Source organism: Protopterus annectens, chromosome 9.part0 (genome assembly GCF_019279795.1).
Source record: "Protopterus annectens isolate FY-2018-M chromosome 9.part0, PAN1.0, whole genome shotgun sequence".
Classification (NCBI taxonomy): domain Eukaryota; kingdom Metazoa; phylum Chordata; order Ceratodontiformes; family Protopteridae; genus Protopterus; species Protopterus annectens.
Window position 1 is genome coordinate 307,895,095 of NC_056743.1, and position 25,474 is coordinate 307,920,568.

The window sequence follows — 25,474 nt, forward strand, 5'->3', positions numbered from 1 at the left end:
GCTAGAAGCTTCAAGCGACAGAACTGTACTTGGACTACACTAGTTACAGGAAAGGCGGGGACCAAACACAAAACGGGCTTTTAAACCAGAAAGTAGAAAGAGATGGAAAAACTGCCCAAATGGCCAATGAACTACAATTTCTGGGCCACAACCCACTCTTCCTGTGGTAGATAAGCTAGAAGGCTTCCCTCCAACACAGAAATGCCTGGGGGGTTCAGAAGTTACCAACAGCCCTGGATACAGCAAGTCTGTATCTGGGCTAGACTAGTTACAGGAAAGGCAGGAAACAAGCCTAGAATTTTTTTTTTTTTTACAAAAAAGCAGCTAAAACACCAGTAAATACAATTCAAATTGCAGAGCAGGCCAGCACATGCGAGTGTGTAGCAACACTACGGTAAATACAGTTCAAATAAATGCAATTAAATTAACAAATGACTAAAAAACAAGTGCAGAAGGCAGTAAATTAGAAGGCTACTAACAAGCAATAATAAGTGCAGAGTAAGAGTGACTGAACAGATAACAGCACGCAGAACAGCAACTAAGGCAGTTACAGTAGCAGCAGCTGAATAAAATATATATATTATTTATGAGGGAGGGAACAGAACAGGATTAAGAGGCTACAGGGGTTGTCCTTCCCAAATGCTCTTTGTATACAGTAGGAGTGCCCGAAATCAGAATATGATCTCACTGCACTCAGTTGAGTGAGCAAATGAGATGAGCCCAGGAGGAGTATCCAAATACAAATCTACAAGAGGGGCAGGCAATTTCAAAGCCACCAACATTAACACCAAAACAAGAACAGGGAGGGTGGGTGGGGAACTAACTGTAGAGAGATGGCCACAACTTCAGTTGAGTTAATATTCAGCGAGAAACACAAATAAATAAATTAAATACAGTACTATATGAAAAAGAGCAGATAAAGTGTACTTAAATTCACTTATACGTCCAGTTGATTTCAGGTAGATCTTAGCCGGCCAAAGCTCCGATATTAAGCAGAGATGACCCAAAATGTAAAGTTTAGATATGGCAGGACAGAATATCCGTGTTGAGGTGAAACTACCCCCCACTGCTATCAATGGCTACACAGAAATTCTAACATGTACTCTGTAGAGAGACAGCCACAAGTGAGAAACACAGATAAATTAAATACAGTACTATACGAAAAAGAGCAGATAAAAGTATACTTAAATTCACATACTTGTCCAGCTGATTTCAGGTAGATCTTAGCCGGCCAAAGCTCAGATATAATATGAGATGATCACAGGCTACTGGGGTAGGGGTGGCTTTAAAAAGTGCACTGATTACATTACATTAAGAATTAAGATATTTTCTCTTATTTTTAACAACAGTAAATGTCTAACATCCTTAGTTTAAACTATAAAAAGGTGTTTATTGTAAGCAAGTAGGCTTTAAAAAAGACAAGCCCATGACATCCATGAAAAATGCTTCTCACATCTGCAAGGATATTAGCATCTTTTTTTTCTATTATCAAATATTCAGTGGTAGTCAAGAAGTCTGCAACTGAAGGCAGCTATATAGTCTTTTCTCAGTGAAACTTACAAAGATTCATTGCTGAGAACTTTTCCATGAAAACAACCTGTCTTTAGGTGTAATTAATCTTGAGAGCTCTGTTTGTATTCCCTTGCTTGAGAATACAAAATTAAAACGTACAATGGCAAGCAGTTGACTGAGTTGAGTGAAAAATAAAGTCTGAAATTATGAGCACTGAATAAGAGACAATACTTTTAATGTATTTAATAAACAGTGTATGATTTAGCTGTATTTAAATACAGCCAGTTCACTTTTTCTTAGGGCTAAAAGATAATTTCTGAAAGCATGCAATACATTTTTTCACACCCGAGAGGGGACTAGAGATAAAGGGAAAAAAAAGACTGCAATCAGTCTAAGTGGGAACACAGACTGTAGCATGTGCTTTGGCATGGATAACATTAAATTTCGGCTAGGTAGTGCCCATGGGTTGCAGCTATCGATTTGAGACAATGGTTCCTATCTGGAGGGTTAAACTTCCTTTTTTACAGCAGTACATATTTTTTGTGGTTGTTCTAAGTTAACAGGAGACAGGGGTGTTTTGAAAAGTTAGCTTTTTGATTGAGGGTTTTCACTGAAGCAAAAGGTCTTGAAAAACTTGGCATGGGTTCAAACTGAGATGAGAAGAAGAAACAGCTGTATAAAAGATCAGCCTGCCAAACATTACTGTGTGCATGTAACACAAAAGCTGGAAGCATACATTCAAAAAATTGTCATATATGACTAGCGATTACTCCTGCATATTATCATAATGGCTATGCTATCATATCATCTTGGAATGTAAATGGTCTTACAGCTAGACAAAAAAAGAGAGAGTATTGAACTGTATTAAGAAACATCGAACAAGTCTAAACCAACCATATTTGTAGTAGTGAATATTACAAGAGATAAAAGAACTGGAACATTTCTAGTTTATAGTAATGATGCAGGAGACAGATTTGAAAATAAATGAGTATGTGAATTTGACAAAGAATGGATTTCAGGATGAATATTCAGCAGAGTATCAGGGACAAAGAAAAAGGGAAGTAAATACACTAGTTGCTAGAAGTGATCCAATACTGCTAGAAATGGGACAGCAGATAATATCATGGTAGATTTGTGGTTGTAAGGGACTACTGTCAAGGGAGGATGATTACTCTGGCATTTATTTATATTCCACCAAAACCTACTATTATGGAGCTTAAGATTTTTTTATATATATATATTTTTTTATTTTAACACCTTTATTGAATTATCACCTAAGAAAACAAACCATATTAACGTGTTCACAGTTACTTGCAAACACTATACATGACATATTGGATTGATGACTGTGCAGAAGAATATAATCACACAAATTGCTTAATTTTTGCCTTCCTCTAAACCTTACTCCTCTAAAACATTAATCTGCATGCATTTACCCTACAATCTGTTTTTTTTTCCATGTAATTTACTCTTATCCTTTTCTAAGAATCTAACTTCCAGTTCTTTTACCTCTGTTATAATACTCACAAATATGGTTGGGTTTAGACTTGCATTTCCATTTTGTAGTCATTGCTTTTTGGCATACACCAGAATTAAATTTAAAAAGACTTACACTGGGGGTGGGGAGATAAATGGACACTTCTTACCCAGGTCTCCAGTATCTATACTAGTTGAAAGAATGACAAAGGCGATGCCAAAATTGATAAATATGGATCAGTGTGGTTTTGTGGAGGGGAGATAAATATTTGACATTAACAGAACAATGACAATCTACAGAGAAGTAGAAAATAAAAAAAATACCACTATCATTGGTGGGTCTTGATGCAAAGAAAGTATTCTACAGAGTAAGCTGGATTTCATGAGTAGAGCAATGGAAGCATCAGCCTTCCACAATACAATAAGGTTAATCAGGGTGACACATCCGCGGTGGTGGTGCTGCTGTAGCGTTGTCGCCTCACAGCAAGACATTGTCCCGTTCGATTCTCAGCTAGAGTGTCTTCTGTGGAGACATGCGTGAATGGGCGTACCTTCGTTGAAGGTTGTGTGTTAGGGCCTGATACTCAGCACGTAAAAATCAACTGCCAATCATTAGCGGACCGGAGTTCCGCTGTGGCAACCCCTAACCAGGAAAAGCCGAAAGACACAACAACAACAACAAAAAGGGTGACACATGAAGGATCAGAGGCAAGAATTAAAGTTGGAGGGTTTTCTCTTTGCCTGAAAAGGGGAACCAGGCAGGGGTTTACTCTTTCACTTTTTATTTGCTTTACAGTTGAGAGCCATTGGCAAAGAAAATAAGGGACTCAGAAATGCAAGGATATAATTGGTATGGAAAAAAATCCAGAAAGTACAGTTGCGCAAAATCTTACCATAACAGAAGACGTCCTTCTCTTCACTGTTGCAGTACCCTTCACTAAAAGGATCCCCTGACAAAGGTAGACCAATGCTGGGCCAGTATACCAAACCCTTAGGCTTTGGAGAATGTCATGTGCTACACATGTATGCTCTCCACAGCATAGGGCATAAAGGTGACGTATGGACATACATACCTCAGAAATGAAAAAGCCCCAGGAGGAACAACAATCCAAAAAGAAAAGGAGGGACATGTGCATACAGAAGGGGGGGTAAAGAAACAGCAGAGGAGGGAGGGAGCAAATACTATAACAGTGAAGAGAAGGACACCTACTGTTATAGTAAAATTGTACACAACTGTACTATGTCTTTCTATGGTACTTTTGCAGTATTCACTAAAGGGAGAGCACAAAATCTCAAGAGGAAATTTGGGAGGAGAAATCCAGCAAAGCCCGCAAGAAATCCATGTAAGCCAGTCCTGGCAAAGCCAACTCTTGCTCTGGAAACAACATCCAATTTGTAATGCTTAGTATCGGTGCTGGAACAAGTCCAAGTAGCAGCCTCAAGGATGGAAGTGGTATCCAATCCTTTGGAAAAAAGCACCAGAGGAAGTCACAGCCCTTGTAGAATGAGTCTTTACAGAGCCAGAAAGACACTTCCCATCATTTAAGGAGTAACAAAAAGAAAAAAATGGCCTTAGAGACACAAGAAAAAATGGTTTGTTTAGAAGCAGCCAAACCTGGAGACATAGGAAGAAAATAAATAAAAAGCTGCTCAAACTAACTAACGGCTTTAGTCTTATCCAAGTAATAGCTTAGCTGGCTATGCAAATCCAAGGTGTGAAGAACAGTCTCACTACCAGACTGAGGAGAAGGAAAAAATGTGAGCCAATTAATAGATTGATTCAGGGACAATTCATTAACCACCTTCGGCATAAAAGAAGGATTAGTACGAAGAGACAACCTGTCCCTGTGAAAAACTAAAAAAAGAGGAACAACCATAAAGACCTGAAGCTCAGATACTCTTTTAGCTGAAGTAAGGGCCAAAAGAAGAACAGTCTTCCATGTAAAATGCTGCAAGGAAGCTGAAGCTGCAGGCACAAAAGGAGCCAGAGTCAAATTTTTCAAGAACAAAATTATGATTCCAGGAAGGAGGAATAGGTTTCCTGGTGGGGGGGGGGGGGGCTAATATGAAAGGACACCTTTAAGAAATTGTCTGACCTCAAACCTAGAAGCCAAGGGAGGAGATTAAAGGCAGATAAGGAGAAAGAGAAAAAAGGTGAGATTTAACTGACGAATATGCCAACCCACCATGGAGCAATTCACACACAAACAAGACAGTACTAGAGGAATCCCCAAAGAAAACGGATCCTGGTTACAAGAAAGGCACTAGACAGAAAATCTCTTCCATTTGCACGTGTAAGATTTCCTGGTAGTGGGTTCCCAGGACGTCTGCAGAACCATAAGCACGTCCTCGGAAAAAAAGGTGCATAAAAGGGATCAAGACCTTATCACTTACAGTGTCACTTGAAGAGTGGACAAGTGAGGATGGAGGAGACCCCTTGTCTTGTGCAAGAAGGCCTATCTTTTGAGGTAACTTGTGACTTGCGGTGATTGTCCTTGGCAAGGTGCAGAAGCGGGAACCAATGCTGTCAGGGCCAAAAGGGAGTACGGAGTCACTAACAGGATTTTGGGGGAGTTTTGCTTTATTTTGAGCAGGACCCTCAATATGAAAGGAAGGGGAGGGAAGGCATAGAGAAGCATCCCCTTCCAAGAAAAAGACAGGGCATCCAACTTCCATGCCAGAGGACTTGGGACTCTGGTGCAAAAAAAGAGGAAGTTGTCTGTTCAGAGGGAAGGCAAAAAGATCTGAGGAGTACTCCACTGCTGGACAATGTACAGAAACACATCTCTGTGAGGCATCCATTGGTGAGCCTGTGTTGGACCTGGACAGAGAGTCTAGCACAATGTTTTGTTATGAAGGAATATAAACAGCCTGAACAGTCACCTGATATCAGGCAGCCAGATCCCAAATTTGAAGAGCTAGTCTGCACAAAAGGTAAGAATGTCCGCCTCCCCCTTGTTTGTTGCTGTACCACATCACTGTGCTATCGTCTGTAAAGACTGAGAGGCCCTGGAAGAGAAATTGTATGAAAGGCCTGAAGAGCAAGGAGGAGATCCCTCATCTCCTTTAAGTTGATATGGTCGCCCATATAACGAATGGCCAAAGATCCTGAACCTTGAGAGGGTCGAAAGAAGCAACCCAACCAGTCTCATAAACATCGAAAAAAATACCAGAGAGGGGAACCTAGGGCTTAAAAAGGAAGCCCTGGGTTGAGTGACAGCTGATGAATTCACCACTGAAGCTCTAGCGTGAAGATGGAAGAAGAGGAACTAGAAAGCCGAAAGGATGACAGTGTTGGAGTCACACTGACTTCAGTAACCAGTTTCCTCATATGAATTCTGGAAAGAGGTATAGGAATGGTGGAAACCATAATTCCCAGAGCCCTTAGAAATTCCCTGTCTGTAAATGAGACCTGAGGAAGAAGGGACTGAAAAAAAAAAAAAAAAAAAAAAAAAAAAGGCAATTGGTGTAAAAGCCTCGGGTGGTAGCAGAGGAGCCTGCAAATGACAAAAACATAATCCTGAGAAGGAGTGAGAAAGGATTTCTGGTTCTGGAAGTGTATCGTAAACCCTAGGCTTTGTAAGAGGTAAATAGATTAGCGAGTACAGATGGCAGATTTTGTTAAATGCCACCCATCCTACAGGTCTGAATGACCATGTTTCCCTTGTACCTATACTTAAAGAAACAGCGATTAAACTATGAACTGTGAAAGTTTTTATAGAAAGCTTTTGATCATCATATGTTTGTTTTGTATTCATATTAATAATTACTTAATATTCATTAATAATTTTCATTTGAAATGGTAATGTATTGTGATTTTAGAATGACTACTTGAATGTTTTAAAAGTTAATCAACACTTATTGGATAATTGAATTATTTAAGTACTTAATTGCTGTTAATTAATTCAAGGATAAAACCACTTTGTGACTGGATGTTAGCTGTTCTGATAAAGTCCTGCAGTGTGGTGGACGAAAGCGCTGGACTTATTTTGTGGCTGTGAATAAAAGGAATAATTTTACTTTGGACTCTTTCTTTGGTATCAGGTCTGGTTCCATGAGGTGTTGGTTTATACAGTTTTTTTTTTCTCTACAGAGAACGTTTTTCTGTGTATTTGGTGTTTTGGAGCGTGTTTGGAAACAAACCTTGCCTTTATCGTGGCCTGACATAATGGTTAATTGATACCATTGTCATGGATACCAACAACAGTACTTTGAACAATTTTACACCAGTTTCACCAGTGCAGGAATTGCTACAGTTTTCATCAGTGAATTATGACAGTAATTTAACTCATCTCATAAAACTAATGGCATCAGAATACCAGCAGATGCAATCCACCCTGGATAAACTACAGTTCCCAAGAGACCATGCTGCAGATGAACCCATGCACCCAGTGATGACTTCCAGTGGATTAAGGTCAACAGGAAAAGCTGCTGTAGTCAGTCCGAGACAAACTTGTTCAACACAAACCAACAAACAGTGTTCCATGCAGCCAAGGGAACTTTAATAAGCAAACTAATTCTAACACAACCATGCGGTTTGAACAATGGATTAAGAGAGACTTGCATTTTCGCAGACAGGAGACAGTTAGCAGACCAACAGATATTAACACACATTTGCGTACATTTGAACTTAAATGAACACGGTACGTAGTCTAAAAATTAATGCCTATTTGGCAGAATGTATTTGGGTCCAAAGAGTACCCAAAGGACTGCGTATGTATAAGTTTCCAAATGGCATTAAAGCAAGGCAGGAAGAACTTAGCCATGTTTGACCGGCATGGCTTAGTGCTGTTGCATATTATTATTAAACTTAACAGTAGTAAAACTCAAAAAGTTAATGGATGAAATTGTGTTAAATCAAAATATTGTAGAGGATGATTGCTTTATGAATTCTGAAGTGTAATATGATAATATTTTTAACAGGGCTGAAGTTAAAGAAAATGTGTTAAGGAAACTAAGGAGAGATGAACTTGACTATCAGCACAAGGAAGCATACTCACTTCCAAAACGTTATTATGACCCCCCCCCCCTTTTAACCAGAACAGGCAAGATGCAGAAGTTAGGATAGGCCAATATGATGAGAGAAAGGAGTCTAACAACTACGAAACAGTGTTATATGAAGGTGAGACAGATGTTTTTGAGCAAGATTTCCCTCTTCCAATTCTGAATAAGAACAGAAACCAAAACAATAATAATTTTTTAGGGAGACCGCAGACACCAAGGGGACAATGGCCCAAAGGGCAAAGACAGTTTTGGAAAAACAGGAAGGGGAACAGGTACTGAATTTAAACACACAGATACAACCCTGTGTTTCACCATTTAAGGGGGAATTATTTTGTTTGCAAGGGTTCCATGTTTATATTTACACAGACATGGAAAAATTTATATTAGGAAGTTGAATTTTCAACTACAGTTTAAACAAGAGGCAGAAAGAACCCCAGCAGGTAATAGATTCAAGAGAGAGAGCTTATACAACCCACCTATACATCCTACTTTAGTGGATTTCGAAAGAATATGTACAAAGAAAATCTACCAAGCCTATTACTTGCATAAAAATAAAACTTTCAACCTCACAGAAGCCTTAGAATTGGAAAAAAAAAAAAAAAAAAAAAAAGTTATGTATTCACCATAATGTTCCATCTGAGTAGTTATACTTCATTTTCTGCAACCTGTGGGTATTCGGATTCATATCGGATCCGAGCCGGCAACATTTTTGAGCATCTGCTCCAAGCTCCTCCCCTTACCCATAATCCTTCACATCTCCTACCTTCCCTCAGATCGAGTTTGCCACTAATCAAACAATTAGCAACTCAATAACACTAACCTAGAACAGGTTCGGGGGAAGGAGGGCGGGACGGTTGCACAAAATGAAGTACAACTACTCAGATGGAACGTTATGGTGAGTACATAACTTCTTTATCTGAGGTAGTTAACTTCATTTATCTGCAACCTGTGGGACAGAGTCCCCAGCTAGCAAAACTCCTGGGAGGCCCTCATGGAAGAATATTCCTGAGCACCGCAGAGCCAAAGGATGCTCTCCCTCTAGAGATCAAATCCAACTTATGAGAAATAAATGTATGTGACCTTGCCCAGGTCGCTGCTGCACAGATATCATCCAGAGAAACCCCAGACCAAAACGCAGCAGAAGTTGCCATAGATCTGGTAGCATGAACTTTAATAGGACCAGGTGGGGACAGGCCTTTATCCCTACAGACTTGCAGTATACATTGTGTAATCCATCTAGCCAAGGAGACCCTGGAAATGGCCTTGCCCAAAAAGGGTCTGGAAAAAGACATGAATAATTGGTCAGACTTACGGAATTGTTTAATCCTGTGTAAATAGAAACAAAGCTGTCTATGAACATCTAGCAAATGCAGCTTATACTCACCCTTGTTCTGGAAATTTGGAAGGAACACAAGCAGATTAATCATCTGGTTAATATTGGATTCAGAAGCAACTTTCAGTAAGAAAGAAGGGTTTGTGCGAAGTGAAACACTGTCTTTATGAAAGATCAAGTAAGGAGGCATGACAGACAAAGCTTGGATCTCAGAAACCCTTCTAGCCAAGGTAATGGCCACTAGAAAAGCTTTCTTCCAGGACAGGAATTTCAAATCTACTGATGCTGCTGGTTCGAATGAGGGTGCCACCAATGCCTGTAGAACTAGGGTAAGGTCCCAAGGAGGGACGGAATCCTTAACCGGGGGACCAAAAGAAAAGTACTTTTCAGAAAGGCCTTGCACAATCTCAAAGAGGTCAGAGCATTCAGATTTTCGCAGACATGAAAATTAGATATGGCTGCCAGTTGTACTTTCACTGTGGAGGAACTAGCCCCTTGTTTGAAAATATAGGACAAAAACTCCAACACTGCAGGAACCGGGGCTGTAAATGGATCTAGGTTTCTCCGAGAAGCCCAATTAAAGAAACGTTTCCATTTTCTGCAATAAACTTTCCTAGTGGAAGCTTTGTGGGATGCCACCAAAGTACTCTCTACTGAAGCTGATAGACCGGGAGTCCAAGCGATCAAGGGAACTGGAGCAACCAAGCCGTCAGCTTGACGCTGCCCAGATCGGGCGGACTGATGCCCAAGGGATGAGAGATGACATCCAGGTAGGGATCCAGAATCCGTGGAGGAGTTAAGAGCATGAGACCACAGGAAGGGGAACCACACTTGACAAGGCCAGAACGGGGTAATGAGGATCACTCTGCACCCCAGTCGGTAAGCTTTCTGAAGAAATTTCGGAATGAGAGGTAGCGGGGGATAGGCATACAGTAACCTGGGAGGCCAAGCATGGACGAGAGCATCTCTGGAGAGTCCCCTGGTGAAGGGATTAGAGCGAAGAATGGAAGGAGATGCGAAGAGATCGCAGCAAGGGTGACCCCACACGAGGAAGATCTCCTTGACTGACTGTTTCAGAGACCACTCATATGGCATTAGAATAGCTCGACTCGGTCTGTCCGCTAAAATGTTAGAGCGGACCGGGATGTGCATTGCAGTCAGAAACCGATTGGTGGAGATAGACCATTCCCACACTCTCATGGCCTCGCGGCAGAGAGGGTAAGATCTGGTTCATCCTTGGTTTGTTGATGTACCAGACAACAGACATGTTGTCTGACTGAACTGCAATTGTCCCCGGGGGAAGAACAGCATGAAAGGCTTGCAACGCTAAAAGCAGCCCTCATCTCCAGAACACTGATATGCAATCTGGTCTCGGTCTGGGATCACGTGCCTTGAACCGTCCTCCCCAAAATGTGTCCCCCCGCCCGAGCTGGGAGGCATCTGTGATCACTGTGGCTTGGGCTGGGGGTGTTAAGGGACGACCTGCCAATATTTCCAGTGACTGGAGCCACCAAAGAGAAATCTTGCAGGCTCTGCTGATTCGTATTGGGTAGTCCATTGGGAGATCTAACCAAGACCACTGAACTGCTAGGGTCCAATGAAGCACCCTCATGCGAAGGCGCACACAGAGAAGGATTGAAATTGCTGTGACCATGAAACCTACGGCTCGGAGAAAGTCACTCGCTGTTGGCGTCCTGGGGTCGAGGATCACTGACACATGGGCCCGTAGGTTCTGGACACTGTCCTAGGTGAGAAAAACTTGCAATAGTAGAGAGTGTCCAACCATGCTCCTATGAATTCCAAGGTCTGTGTTGGGTTCAAGCAGGACTTGGAGATGTTGATGGTAATCCCTAGATTGACTGCAAGATGCAGGAAGGAGTCTCTGGCCATGCAAAGTAGACACTTTGTGACAGCAGCGAGGAGCCAATCGTCTAGGTAAGGAAACACCTGAATTCCCTGAAGTCTCAGGTGAGCCACTACGACTGCCATAACCTTGGTAAACACCCTGGGGGCTGTGGTGAGACCGAAGGGTAGGGACCTGAACTGGAAATGATGGGCTCCCAGCTGGAAGCAAAGGAATCCCCTGGAGCTTCTGCAAATCTTAATATGGTAGTAAGCGTCACGGAGGTGTATCGAGCACATCTAGTCACATTCTCAGAGGTAAGGTAGAATGGACTGCAAGGTGACCATCAGGAATTTCTGCTTGGCTACAGACAGGTTCAGGGTTGACAGGTCCAATATGGGTCTGAGGTGCCCAGTCTTTTTTGGCACTAAAAAGAACCTGGAGTAAACGCCTAAGCCGGACTGATCTGGAGGGACCGATTCAATGGCCCGACTGTAAAGCAGCTTTTGAAATTTCGTGCGCTGCGGCCTCCCTTTGAGCGGGTGGAACATCCGGGAGGTGCTTTGAATGGACAGGTGGGACAATGAACGGAATGGAGAATCCGGTGGATATTTGGAGCACCCAACGGTCCGTCGTAATGGACTCTCAAGCTGTTAGGTGCAATGACAATCTTCCCCAGACTGTCTCCAGAGTAGGACAGTCGGGCAACCCCTCAGGATTGCTGTGCGGGTCTGTCCAAGAAGGTCTCCCTAGACCCAAAGTTCCTCAGGCCCCCTCTGCCTCTGGGGCAGCGTCTGCCTTGTCCCCCTCTGCCTCTAGGGGATGAGTTGTCCTGAGAAAACTGAGATTTTCGGAACCACATCTTCTTCTGCCCTCTCTGGACTCCTAGAAAAGGATTTCTGAGGGCTAGGGAAGCAGACTCAGATGGCAGACAGAGTCTTCCAGTCCTTCTCGCTCTGGACCAGGGTGTCACAAACGGTCTTCCCAAACAAGGAGGAACCGTCAAAGGGAGCATTTGTGAATGACGCCTTGAAGGGGGTCCGCGAATTGACAGTCTGAGCCAAGCGTGCCGGCTCATAGCTACGCCGGTCCCAGCCGCTCCTGCCGTGGCATGGGAAAGACGCATAGACGTGTTTGAAACTGATTTCAGAGTCGACATTTTTGCCGAGAACAGACGCTTGCCCTCTGGCGACAGACTCTGGGGGTGACACAGCGAATTCCGTGACTAGGTATCGCTGGAATCGAATGACGTGTGCCAAATAATTCAGCGCTCGTATGGAAAATGTTGCTGAAGAAAAGACTTGCTTCCCAAACCGATCCACCTCCCTAGACTCCTTGTCTGGAAGGTGGACCAAAGACTTTTTCTGAGCCAGTTCCCTCTTGGTGGCAGCTGCAACCACCATAGCATCCACAGGGGATCCCTTGTGCCACGCCTGTCTGTCTGTGGGAAGAGAAAGGATCTTGTATGGGCATTTGGGTATTGGCTCTATGGTGTCAGGCTCCTTCCATGCCCGTGTGGTAATAAGATCCACTAATGGATCTGCAGGAGGGGACACCCAGGATGTAGATGGGCCCATGCCAAAGGCCTCCAGGAATACTGACTCGTCCATAGAGGGTTTTGGGGCTGACCAATCTCCCCTCTGGTGGAGGATTTCCATGAGGTCTCCCAAAGGAGACATCCTCGGGAGGTGATCTGGGGGAACCCTCACCTTCATCCAAGTCAGTAACTTCTGTGAGGGACTTGGGAGAGTCCATGTGCCTCCTCTTACACAAATGCTTATGGGAAGCCTCCTCGGTGGGACTCTCTGAAGAGGGCTCGTAAGTCACAGGAGGGTTCCACAACGGGATCCACCTGGGAGGTCTTCTAGCATGGGCTGTCCCTGGGACAAGCTGATGGGAGTCATGACCAAATCCACAGCAGCCTGGGCAGAGCCTGGGGCAATGGGCTGGGGTCTCAATCCCTTGGAGAGAACCCTCTCCACCACATCGAAGGCCGAAGGAGAGCGCACCTCCTTGGCAACAAACAAAGAAGAAGTTCTCCCCGGCTCTGTCGTGCAGATCTGGGTAGAGGCCAATATAGCCAGGGTTCTGAAGGAATGGCTCGGATCTGACAAAGTCGGAGCCGAAGACATCTCCGTTCCCTCGGATCCGGCTCCCCGTTCTCAGCTATGAGAGCTGCTCGGATCCAAACAAGCCTGATCCAAGGAATTAAAGGTAAATCACTGGCGTCGAGGTTGGAGGAACCATCGGTGCCGAACCCCCAGCTCCGAGGATCCTCAGATCCATAAACCCCATAACCGCAGGTCGGATTGGGGAAGGAGAGATTGGATGGAAGAAGGGCATAGGAGGGTCCCCTCTCCGGTCGGAGAGGGGCCTGGCAAGACTCCCATTTGGATTTGGGTCCAAATGAATCTCCGCATCATCCTGTCCACGTCAAGCTCCAAGAGACTCCAAGTCGACCGACTCAGATTTGGCTGGTCTGTGAGACGACCACGAAGAAAGCCGCTGGTCCGAAGGCTCCTTCAGCTCTGGGGAAAACCTCGGGGAATGGAGTCGAGGAGAAGTGGTCCTGACAATTTTTGAAAGTGGACTGGGAAATGGCTCCCACTCCGGAGATAGTTTGTGGTGCCTTTCCACCCTTTTTTCTCTCTCTCTCGTCCTTATCCTTTGTTTTAGTCCCCGACTCAGCAGGCTTAGAGGGAGGTTGAGTCCCAGCCTGGGGAGGTTGGTCTGCTACTGGAGCCGATGTCAAAGACGTCGTATCTAATGCAGAAACTGGTAGCAGGCCATTAGCTACCAGTTTCGCCTTCCTCTCAACACCCTGGGGTTGAACCCTGCACATACACTACACGGCAGACTAAGGTGGGGAACACCCAGGCAAATAACACACACAGTGTGGCCATCAGCCGGTGAAAGCTTGTGGCCACACATTGTGCATTTTTTAAATGTTGTTTGGGCTTATCAGCCATCCACACCACTCAGCCAAAACTAAACCAACAAATGCACACACACAAGGGTTGGATAGGCCTACACTACCTCAGAAACAACAAACTTTCTAAACTATTTTTTTTTTTTTTTTTTTATTTAACAAAAAACTGACGAACGACAAAGGGGAGGAAAGGGTTGACCACAAACAAACTACACTCACACACTAAATATAAACCAAAAAGCACCACTTACTATACACAACTTGGAGCTAGAGAGACCACAATGCGTATGCATGAAGCGGCAAACGAGATCGGAGGGAAGGTAGGAGATGTGAGGGATTATGGGTAAGGGGAGGAGCTTAGAGCAGATGCTCAAAAAAAATGTTGCCGGATCTGAATACCCACAGGTTGCAGATAAATGAAGTCAACTACTTCAGATCTAAGAGATTCAGGTTGATATAGGGTGATGAGACCTGATAAAGGGGGTGGGGTGGTTTTGGTGGAAAAAGAAGATTATGTGAATGATACAGCAAGCACACTCTATGACACAGATCACTATGAAATAGTTTCCAGAGGTGAAATAGACATAGCTCATAAAAAGTTAATGCTATTCCTGGAAGATAGTTTATTTCCGGCGTGTGATTAATGAACAAACTTTTAGATTTTTGTTTAATGACCACCAATACATCCCCACTGCCTTCGGAATTCCGAAAGTGCATAAAAATGTTTTTCACCCACCATACAGTCTCATTATAGCAGCACGTAACAGTTCTACTTACTCAATGGGGGGGGGGGGTCTTTATTGACCATTTATTGAAAGATACATTAATTCCTATTAAACATGTATTAACAGATTCATGGGACTTTCTTGGAAGAATTAAACAAGAATGTTTTTAGAATCCAAGGGATTTTTCTACCATAGATGTAGTAGACTTGTTTAGTTCCATACCACATGAAACAGGATTGGAATTTTTTTCAGAGGCTTTATTAGAATATACTACATTGAGGGGGCCTCTTTTCAACTTTATTATTGATGCTATGGAGACTATTTTACAGCACAACTACTTTAGTTTTGAAAGTGAATTTTTCAGGCAGCTAAGAGGTGTTGCCATGGGATCAAGCTGTGCCCCAATGTATGCCAACCTAGTGGTAGCAGCATGGGAAAGGAGATTCATTTTCAACTCAGGTTTTGAAGAAGGGTGGTTTGTTTACTTGCGCTACCTGGATGATATTTTTGTTTTATGGAAAAGGGAAGAAAAAATGGTAAAAAGTTTTTGTGACTACATAAACTGCATTTGTGAATATTGTTAAGTTCACTTACAATTTCCATGCTACAGAAATTAACTACCTGGATGTCACCGTTAAAAAGAACTATGAAACACAAGGGTTTACATCCAAAGTTTTTCACATATTCAAACAGTTTTTTGGCATTTGAAAGTACCCACCCATATTACATCAAAAGAAACCTAGTTAGAGGCCAGATGATCCGAAGAGCCAGACTATGCTCCACTATTACAGATTTTAAATTAGAACTAGGAAATTTGAGTTCCATGTTTCTGGCCAAAGGGTACCCCCCCCCCCCCACCAAAAAAAATGGTTTACGATTTTAGCTGACAAAATTCTGAGGGGGTGGGGAAACAAGTTTGTTCCACTTTTAGGTCAAGATACAACCACAAATAGGGTGGGGAGACCAAACAATAATAAAAGAACAAGAATATACCAACACTATGGTTACGCAGTTTGGAACTTCTGATGGTAAAGTCAAGGATATTTTGACTCACAACTGGTTAATATTGCAATGTAACCCAGAGTTAAGTAACAAACTTGGAGAAAAAACACTATTTACAACTAAGGTGGGACATAACTTGGAAATTTTTGTTTGAAAATCCCATCCACCAATAACCCACCCAAGGAGGTGCAACTAGCTGTGGTTTATGCAAGTATTGTCCCTATATTTACTCAGGTAAGGAATTAATTGTAGGTGACCCCCCCCCCCCCCAGAGAAAGATTTACTTGAAAAAAGGGAACTGTGATAGCAGTGGGTTAGTATACATAGTTATTTGTCAAGACTGTTACATGTTCTACATGGGGAAAACAGAGAAATCCCTACATAAAAGAATATATGAACATTTATATGCTACTGAGACACAATACTAACAATGTGTTATATAAGCACATACTCTTTTGTGGGGTTAGGCAAGGATTTCATTTTGGTATCTTGGAAATTATTAAGAAAGATATTAGAGGGGGGACTGGTCAAATAACATATATAGAAGTGAGTATAGATGGCAGACTTTGTTAAATGCCACCCACCCTCCAGGCCTTGTAACTATACTTAAAGAGCGATTGAACTATGAACTGTGAAAGTTTTTATAGAAAGTTTTTGAACATATGCTTGTTTTGTATTCATATTAATAATTATTTAATATTCATTAATAAGCACTTTCATTTGAAATGGTAACAACTAATATATTGTGATTTTAGAATGACTACTTGAATGTTTTAAAAGTTCATGAACATTTTTATTGGATAACTGAATTATATAAGTACTTAAATGCTGTTAATTCAAGGATAAAACCACTTTGTGACTGGATGTTAACTGTTTTGATAAAGTCCTGTAGTGTGGCGGACGAAAGCTCTTGACTTATTTTGTGGCTGTGAATAAACAGAAGAATTTTACTTTGGACTCTTCTTTTGGTATCAGGTCTGGTTCCACAAGGTGTGTTGGTTTATACAGATTAATGAAGATGTTGAAGCCAAAGCAAGGTCTTTGGAGAGGAAGCCTGAATGAGCAGGTTGTCCAGGTAAGGAAAGATTTATATCCCTTTTATCCTGCAAAAGGCAATCACAGGAGACACACAATTGGTGAAAACCCTTGGGGCAATAGGGATGCCAAAGGACAAAGCAGAGAGAAACAAATATTTTCTGAAACCGGGACGAGTTGGGATGTGAAGACAGGTATCCTTGAGATTCAGAGAGACCAGAAAAACTTGAGGTAGAAGATGAGAGTCTGAAGGGACAGCATTCGAAATGAAGAGTTCTTCAGAAAAGTATTTAGTTGAGAAAGGCCCAGAATGGGCCTCCAGATGTCATCCTTCCTGGAACCCAAAAACATTCTGGAAGAGAAGCCTTTCTCCCTTTGAGGTGCAGAAACTGCTTGGATGGTGTCTTGAGATAAGAGGCCCTGAAGTACAACTGGAAAAAAGGATAGCTATTTCTGTAGAGGTTGAGGAATACCCAGAAAAGGAGGAAGGAAGGGATTTCTAGAGCATGAAGCATCTCTGACAGATGGTGGACAGAACACAAGAATCCGGAGTGATCCTTACCCAATTAGTAACAGATCGGGAAAGATGAAAAGACAAACGAACCATTACTTAGGATGGAGAGAAGAAGACAAGAGAGAAGCTGGCTTCTGAGTAGTAGGAGCCTGAGCATATTCGCAAGAGCCCATCTAGAACAGTTCTTAACTTCGGGAGGAGGGCAAGGCTGTCTATGCACAAATGTAGGCTGAGAGGAATAATTCCTCTGAAATTTAGGAACAGGGGAAACAAAAAAAATTGCTTCAGTTCTTATAAGGCCTTGCCCTTTTCTTGCAAGGACTTAAATAGTTCAGCAGCTGCAGAACCAGAGAGATTTTTTTATAATCAAGGGGAGCATCCATCAATTTAGCGTTATCAGACAAAGGCTGGAGTCGAAGCAAAGAGTAACAACTCAACACAGAACCAAAGGCAGCAGCTCTAGAAGCATCAGCTCCATCGTAACTACATTTAATAGAATGGAGAGCCACTTGAGAAGAGGATCGCAAGAAAGAGAGGGCTGAAACCTTCGCCTCATAATCAGGGAGGTCAGAGATAACCACATAGGTCTGAGAAAGAACAGCCAAGGCGTACCTGGTCATATGGGTCTACTAACCAAGAGCACAAAAGGCCAGGGTAGCAGCAGTATAGACCTTTTTGCCCACCTGTTCCATGGTCCTACTGTCCTTGTCCTAAGGAAGCAATTTAGTAGAAGACAAAAGCTTGGAAGGTTTGTCAAAACAGACAGACACGGAGGGGTCACCATTTGTAGAGAAACCTACAGTCATCAGGCACCTTATTAAACCAGTCAGGCTTTTTAGGGGCTGGACGTAAGGAATCAGGAGCTTGAGAAACTATTTATAAGAAACCTGATTACAGTCCCATTTAAAGAACTCCATCATAAGAGACCTAGTATCCCCCAAAAGAAAGTCCCTCAAAAGGAGAATCTGGGCTAATGGAACCCTTCTCATCAGAACCATGGTCCAATGGAAAAGGAATCTGAGAGAATTAAGCCAGGGACTCTTCCCTCGAGTCCAAGTATTCATCAGAAGAGTCCTGCTCCCTAGACCTCAAAGTGGAGTAGACGACCACGGGGAGCAGGAACAGAAACTACCTGGGGAGGCTTTAAGGCCATGAGTGCATTAAACAACCCTGTGTAAAAATCCTGACATTCATGTTGCGGATCTTTGGGAACAGGGAAAATGTGTTTAGTTTTCAGCTTTTCCTTTTGAGGGACATTAGCCCTAAAGATATTAGGAGGTTCGGACCCTTACTGACAAGTCAATGTAGTGGGAATCTCCTCCTGAACAAGAATATGCGGAATGTCCCTCGGTCTCTTGGGATATCATCAATGAAGGTTCCCCCCTCAACATCCGCAACAGATGTCTGCACAGCCTCAGAAGACAAGTTGGATCTATGCTGGTCTCGCAATACGGTCGCTGCAGCGGAACCCGAAGGAACAACCAGTCAATCCTTCAGGCTTTCACCAGCCTTGAGAGAGACATCTGGGGAAGGCAGTACAGCAGACAAATCAGACCTAACTTTTTTGTTCGTCATTTTGGCAGACAGCTGACCCTCAGGACGGGACAATTCTGCCACTGCACCTTGAGCCAACAACTTAAGACTTTGGTTCTCCAGGTAGACAGACAAAAAGCAGAGAGAACTACAGAGGGTCTTGGGGACAAACGCTTGACAAATCGAACATGTAGTACAGTCATGAAATACACACAAACAAAAAAATGCTTGTGACAGTGCTTATGGGAAATCTGTCTCCCACAGAGACATTTTCCCATTCTGGATGAAATGTAATCTTGCAATCCAAAAGAAAAGAAGGTAAGATAACCCCAGCAGGGCACTTACCTGAAAATGGCTTGGTAACCAGCACAAATGAAGGAGCATTCGGACTGACGATCGAAGACGGTGTTCGGACTGGTGGCAAAGAAGTTCTGAGGTATGCACATCCATGCATCACCTTTATGCCCTACTCTCCCGAGCAGGGAGCATACGTATGATGTACACTGTTCTTAAAATCCTAAGACTTTGGCATACTGGCCGGACGTTGGGCTACCCTTGGCAGGGAATCCCTTTAGTGAAGAAAACTGTACTGCAACAGTGATATGGAAGAACATCATAGTGATACAGTTCTGGATATAAACTTAATGGAGATAAAACAAAGGCTATAGCTGTAAACTATGCACACATGAATTGGTCTAGCAATATCCATATTTATGGGGACATGAGAAGTAGTAGTATTTAGGAGTACAGAGTTAAAAGGAAGCTGTTATGGCAGCTAAGGGTATGAGCAAAGAGACTAAACAAAAGATAATACAAAAACTGGGAAACTGGAAGTTCTTGCCAACAAATATGGATAGCAAGATACAAGAAGTAAACATGTTTTTTTTTATCGTCCCTTTAGTTTTATATACAAGTCTGGCATATTTTTCTCAACCAGAGGAGAAGTTGTGGACAGCAATTTATAAAACGTCGAAGGATTTTATCTGGGAAGGGAAAGGAAGAGGACAAAAGTCAAATAGGATAAGTTGATCCTTCCAAAAGAATAAGGAGGTTTAGGATTACCTGATTTGAAAAGATATTTTTACAGCTACAAAGTTAAGGGTCTTATACATTCAAGATGGAAAGGGATGATAAACACAGAAGGCGTCAAAAGAGATCTGAGAACACAGGTTGACAGCAACCTCTCTTTTGACCACCACATTGCCACTATGGTCAGAAAGTCCTATGTGGCACATCTCATTACTAAGGGTTTTGTATGCAAGAAGAGGAGGTCATTGTCTCCCTCTACTTTTCCCTCATTAGGCCAATCAGAGTACAATGCCCCATTTGGCATGTACCTCACTAGACACCTATAACAACTGAAGAGGCCACAAGAATACCTCATAAAGAGGATCTTAGGCCTTAAACACTTGTCCTATATGGAGACACTCAAAAAAACAACTATTCTCTCTCATATCGCCTACTTAGAGGCGATCTCAGCTTGACTTACAAAGCCATGTCTGACCCAGCTCCGTTAGAAATGTTACATCTAAAGAAATCTCAATCCCACCGCACTACACACTCCGGAGACCTCAACCTCATTACCACAATCAGCAGAACAAGCTGGAGGGTCAGGTTCATAACCCAGAGTCTGCCCATGCTATGGAACAGACTTCCCATACATGTCAAGCAGAGCGCCTCACTGGACCTCTTCAAGAGAGATCTTGATGAGTGGATGGAAAATAGAATATTCACCCCAGGGATCACTCCAGTGGCTCTACTTGACAGAGGCATTGGGAACTAAGGTCGGGTGGCACGATGCCAGGGTAATCCTATGGGCTAGGCTTGTAAAAGCTCCAGGGCCATTAGCCTAGTACACACCTATGAAGCAGGGTGAAATTCAAGAAATGAGGAAAAAGAATAAGACTTTGCATGCGCACCCTTAAGAAGAACAAACAGTCATGCAGAATATTATATTTATAAAGTAGCAGAAAGTACACTAAGAATCCAGGAAAAAGATGAGACGCACCACCAAGGCTGTTGTGAGACAAACACGTCACGTTAAAAACCAAATTCTTTAATATAAACAGTAAAAATCCAAGTAGCAAAAAACAAAGTTCTAGGGTGGATAAGCTCTTTCGGTAAAAACCTTCTTCAGATCCCCTAGAACTTTGTTTTATGCTACTTGGATTTTTACTGTTTATATTAAAGAATTTGTTTTTTTAACGTGACATGTTTGTCTCACGACAGCCTTGGTGGTACGTCTCATCTTTTTCCTGCATTTTCTCTACTTGTTGAGACCACCTTTGGTAATGTAGTGTTTTTGTTTTTAAAGTAGACTAAGAACTAAGCCAAAACAGGAGTGGACAAAGGAGATTCTGCCGATAGGGATGACTGCAATTGGGGGGTAAAGAGAACAGACAAGAGGGGCTGAAGTATACTGGAGGAAGCTGGCAAAGGAGCCACAGCATTGGGAACAAATAATGAGAGAGGAAAAGGTAACAGAACTGGAAGAGTCTACGACATCTGGCTTGCAGGCTAGAGAATGATATCAGAGTATAGGTAAACGGAAAGGATTTCCCTTTCCCTAAGCGAAAGACCTGCACAGACTATGCTTTAGTTGAATCAAGAACAGAAGCTGCTGTTAAAAAAATGGATAATTAGTAGGGCACATAAAATATTGAATGCCAACTATGGGAATCAATCACAGGAGATCAGAGACTGGGAAGAGAAATTATATAATTCACAAAAACAATGGGAGGATAAATATCTATATAGATATGGTTCTCAAATATTCTACAATGTCTAGAAGATTTAGGATTTTTTCTTGGAGGTGTCTGCATAGGTACTTTTACACCCCAAGCAGACTACACAGAATTTTTCCTCAGGTAGAGGGCAAATGGAGGTATTATGGGAAAGAAAGAGGTACACAGACCCATATACATTTTCAGTATACAATCCAGTTGGCAGACTTTAAAAATTCCCAAGAAGGTACTCTGTCAGGAGTACTGGTCAAGCAAATGAGTGCAACTAAGGAAATTATGTTTCTGAACTGGGAATACAGGATCTTAACTGCCTAGCCATAGTAAAGCCTTGTTAAGTTTAATTCTGGAAGCTGACAGAATAGCAATTACTCTAAAATGGAATTCAAATTCTAAACCAATCATACATGAAGTACTAAAAATTGTAACAGAGATAAAAGAACAGGAAATGGGATCTTTAGAAAATGGCAGGAGTAAAGTACATAAAAATGTTAATTGTAGGAGAAATACATGCAAAAAAATGTGCCCATGTCACAAGTGATAATTCAATAAAGGTGTTAAAAAGGGGTATTCTAATTCCATAGGAACCATAACAGTCTGCAAACGCAACTAAAACTGTAGAGGCATTAAGTACAAATGGAAATAAAGAAATCCTAGGGACAGCCATGACAGAAGTTACTGGTAAAGAAATCCTAGGGACAGCCATGACAGAAGTTACTGGAAAACACAAAGCAAAAAAAGCACTCCTAAAAACACACAAAAATGAAAAACATACCATTATCTGTTAGAACACAGTTTTCCGACAGTGGACTAACATGCAAAATTACTACAGCAGATCTACAACCAGCTCTGACCTATTTTTTGCATGCAAAGAAACGGAGTGATAGAAAAAAATGACACAGACATAGATGCACACATACGCATAGTCTTCTCCAGAGATTTTGAACTCACCTCAATGACATTGGAAACCAGGTAAGGCAATGTTTTGTTCACTTTTATCTTCTCGCTGTTCTCTTTAATCTTATCCTTCATGGCCTGCAGTTCATGTGTGACCCTTAACACCTCACTCTTCATAATCTAAAATTAAATCAAGACAATACAAACAAGAACTAGGTCAGTAGTAGAAATGTCACTTCACACCCACTCCTACTGCAACAGCATTCACAACATTTTCAGTAATAAAGTCCAGCAACCTGCTTCTTAAACTAAAGGAGAGGCTTGAAAAAAAAAAATGCTACTGATGTCCGACCACCCCCTGAAGAATTCTGTACCATCTGACAACCAGGGCTGCATTCATCCAGGTCAAATGGATGACACTGCTCTCCCCAGCATCCATAACCACCTCATGACACTCCTCAATAATGGTAAAGCAGATGCTGCATTCTTCCTGGGGCTTATCCAAAGCCTCTAACAAGAACTCTCCACACCAATTCACAGTTTAAGAATTTCTTCTGGAAAAAAAACAAGTGGTTTTGCTATCCTAAATACAGACAACAAAAAAGTTTTTTCTTCTTTTTTTTTTTTTTTTAAAGAAAGTAAGAAAGAAAAAAAAAAAGGCAAGATGCTATCTACAAGCACCACCACAGTTCACGTAAATGTACTCAAAAGGTCTTTACTATGGCTACCACTCAAGATCATATGCTAGAAATAAGAAGAAAATGGGAACGTGAACAGCCTCAAATCGCTCTCACTATACTCGGTATTGTACAGACTGCGCAGAGGTGATCTGTGTCTCGCCTACAAGGCAATATCAGATCCTGCCCTACTAGAAATGCTCCACAGCTGTAAGTCTAACTCTTCGCACATTACCCGCTTGAAAGTCCTAAATCTAATATGCATCAACAAAACTTGCTGGAGAGACAGGTTTGTCTCACAGAGCCTGCCCCATATCTGAAACAGACTTCCCATACATGTCAAACAGAGTACCTCTCTGACCCTCAAGAGCAACCTTGATGAATGGATGGGAAACCACAAATTTGTCCCAGAAGTTCCACCTGTGTCCCTCACTGACAGGGGAGACAGTTGCTGACGTTTCTTTTTTGGGGATTAAGTCTTGGCTAGGCTTGTAAAGGCCCCAGGGCCATTAGCCTAGTAACCCCCTATGATTAGTATTTAGACCATTTTACTGTAACTATAGCAGGAAACTAACACCACAGGGAAAAAACCTAAAATACAGTTCCAGACACTACAGCCATGGTTAAGCAATTCTAAGCTGTTTTAACTTCTAAGTCAAGAGCAATGACTCAGAAATATAAAATCTTTATAATGAACAAAACAGCAGTCATTTATACCCACCTCAGCTCATAAACTCACCAGAATAAGCTCATCTGCAAAATACTCAGTGCTGTCCTGGATCAGCACCTGGTCACCGACATCAAAAACAGCTACACAAAGTTCTTCAGAGCTAAAAGGCATTGCATCTCTGAAAACAAGGTTGTTACTGAAACCACGCTTTTACCCAAGATACTGTTAAACAACATTAACAGTAACCAATCTGATGCAGTACAATGAAAACAACCTTTCTGCAGCCTGCAAGGAGGTGACATGACTTGCCAGTAATCGTCTATACTGAAGAAACACTGGGGAAAAAACTGAACTGCTTCACTTAAATCATTTGAATTCAATACACCCAACCCAACTTTACTCGGTCTTCCCTATAAATGCCATATACAGTGGTACCTCCAAGTCAAGCCAGGAAAATAAATTAAAAAAAAAAGTTCAATATCATCAAAACCTTATGGCAGAATACTGGAAAACAAAAGCAAGCCACCAGTGTAGAATCACCAAATATTTTGTTAACCCTCTGCAACAAATCAAACTATTTTCTCATCTCTTTTTTCCACTACATGCTCCACTGTCCCTCAAGGTGCCTGCCCCCATCAGCAATCTCCTACTGGCCAGTCCCTCATGTATTCCCCTTAAACAGCTGTTGCATCCCATATCACTCTACAGGGGCTCCGAGAATCTTCAAACTGTTTTTTTAACGGCTTATATACTCTTAGGATGACCAGGTTTCAGGGACAAAGCCATCAAACAGTCCAGCAAAATGTGGTGGATAATTTTTCTCAGCAGTCAATACCCTATCCCATCACTGCAGCATTCTGACACCGAGAAAGCCCAAAAATACTGACACTGTCACATGTACAATCACCCAAGTATGGGTCAAATTTGGATAATTCACAGTTGCTGTCTTGTGTCAGCCATGTAGGAGGTTGGGCTGCCTCCCCCTCCCCTCAAGATAAGCAAGTCGGCATCAGTTATTCAGTGCTACCTAACTGATGTGGGGACCCCAGGCTGCAGTCAGAGCTTTATCCTGTTACTCCACGCATCTGGCTGCCTGGCAAGGAGGTAAAATTATTTAGCACTATGAACACACTTCTTGTATTAACCCATCTGCCTGATACAGTGGTTAAACTGTAAGTGGGTAACTACACTACACACAGCAAGACAGCATTAAAAGTTGCTTAGACTTTTTTTCTGCTGCAGCAGTCTGCCACTGCCAATGCCGCGGAACTCCATCTCAATATTCCACTCTACATCCTGAGCAAATGTTCAGCTTGCCCAAACTGACCAGAAGTCTACAAGTTGGGGAAATCTCTATGCAAACAAGGTAACAGTCAAACAGCTGGTCAAGGTAGCTGTAGATCAATATATGTATGTACAGCTTTAAGAAGCTTTCTAGGAGGTTTCCCCAAGTGTATAAATACTGACTGCCATTTTGTAGTTAGCTGTTGAGATGCAAGCATGTATGTCCGTGTAATCCATCTGTTAAAGAAGTGCCTATCCCAGAAGTCTTACGACAAGTCCAGCAAACCGCTCAATCCATT

The 25,474-nt window shown here is 42.3% G+C and overlaps 1 protein-coding gene across 1 annotated transcript in view; it reads right to left on the minus strand.

Annotated features, from left to right (window-relative positions):
- The window catches only part of PSMC3 (proteasome 26S subunit, ATPase 3), a gene marked incomplete in the record, with an annotated part of 1,066,102 nt that overhangs the window by 1,007,423 nt on the left and 33,205 nt on the right, over nucleotides 1-25,474 (minus strand). Inside the window, 1 exon segment of the mRNA XM_044082888.1 lies at nucleotides 22,599-22,724. Within this exon segment, the coding sequence (XP_043938823.1) occupies nucleotides 22,599-22,724 (126 nt within the window).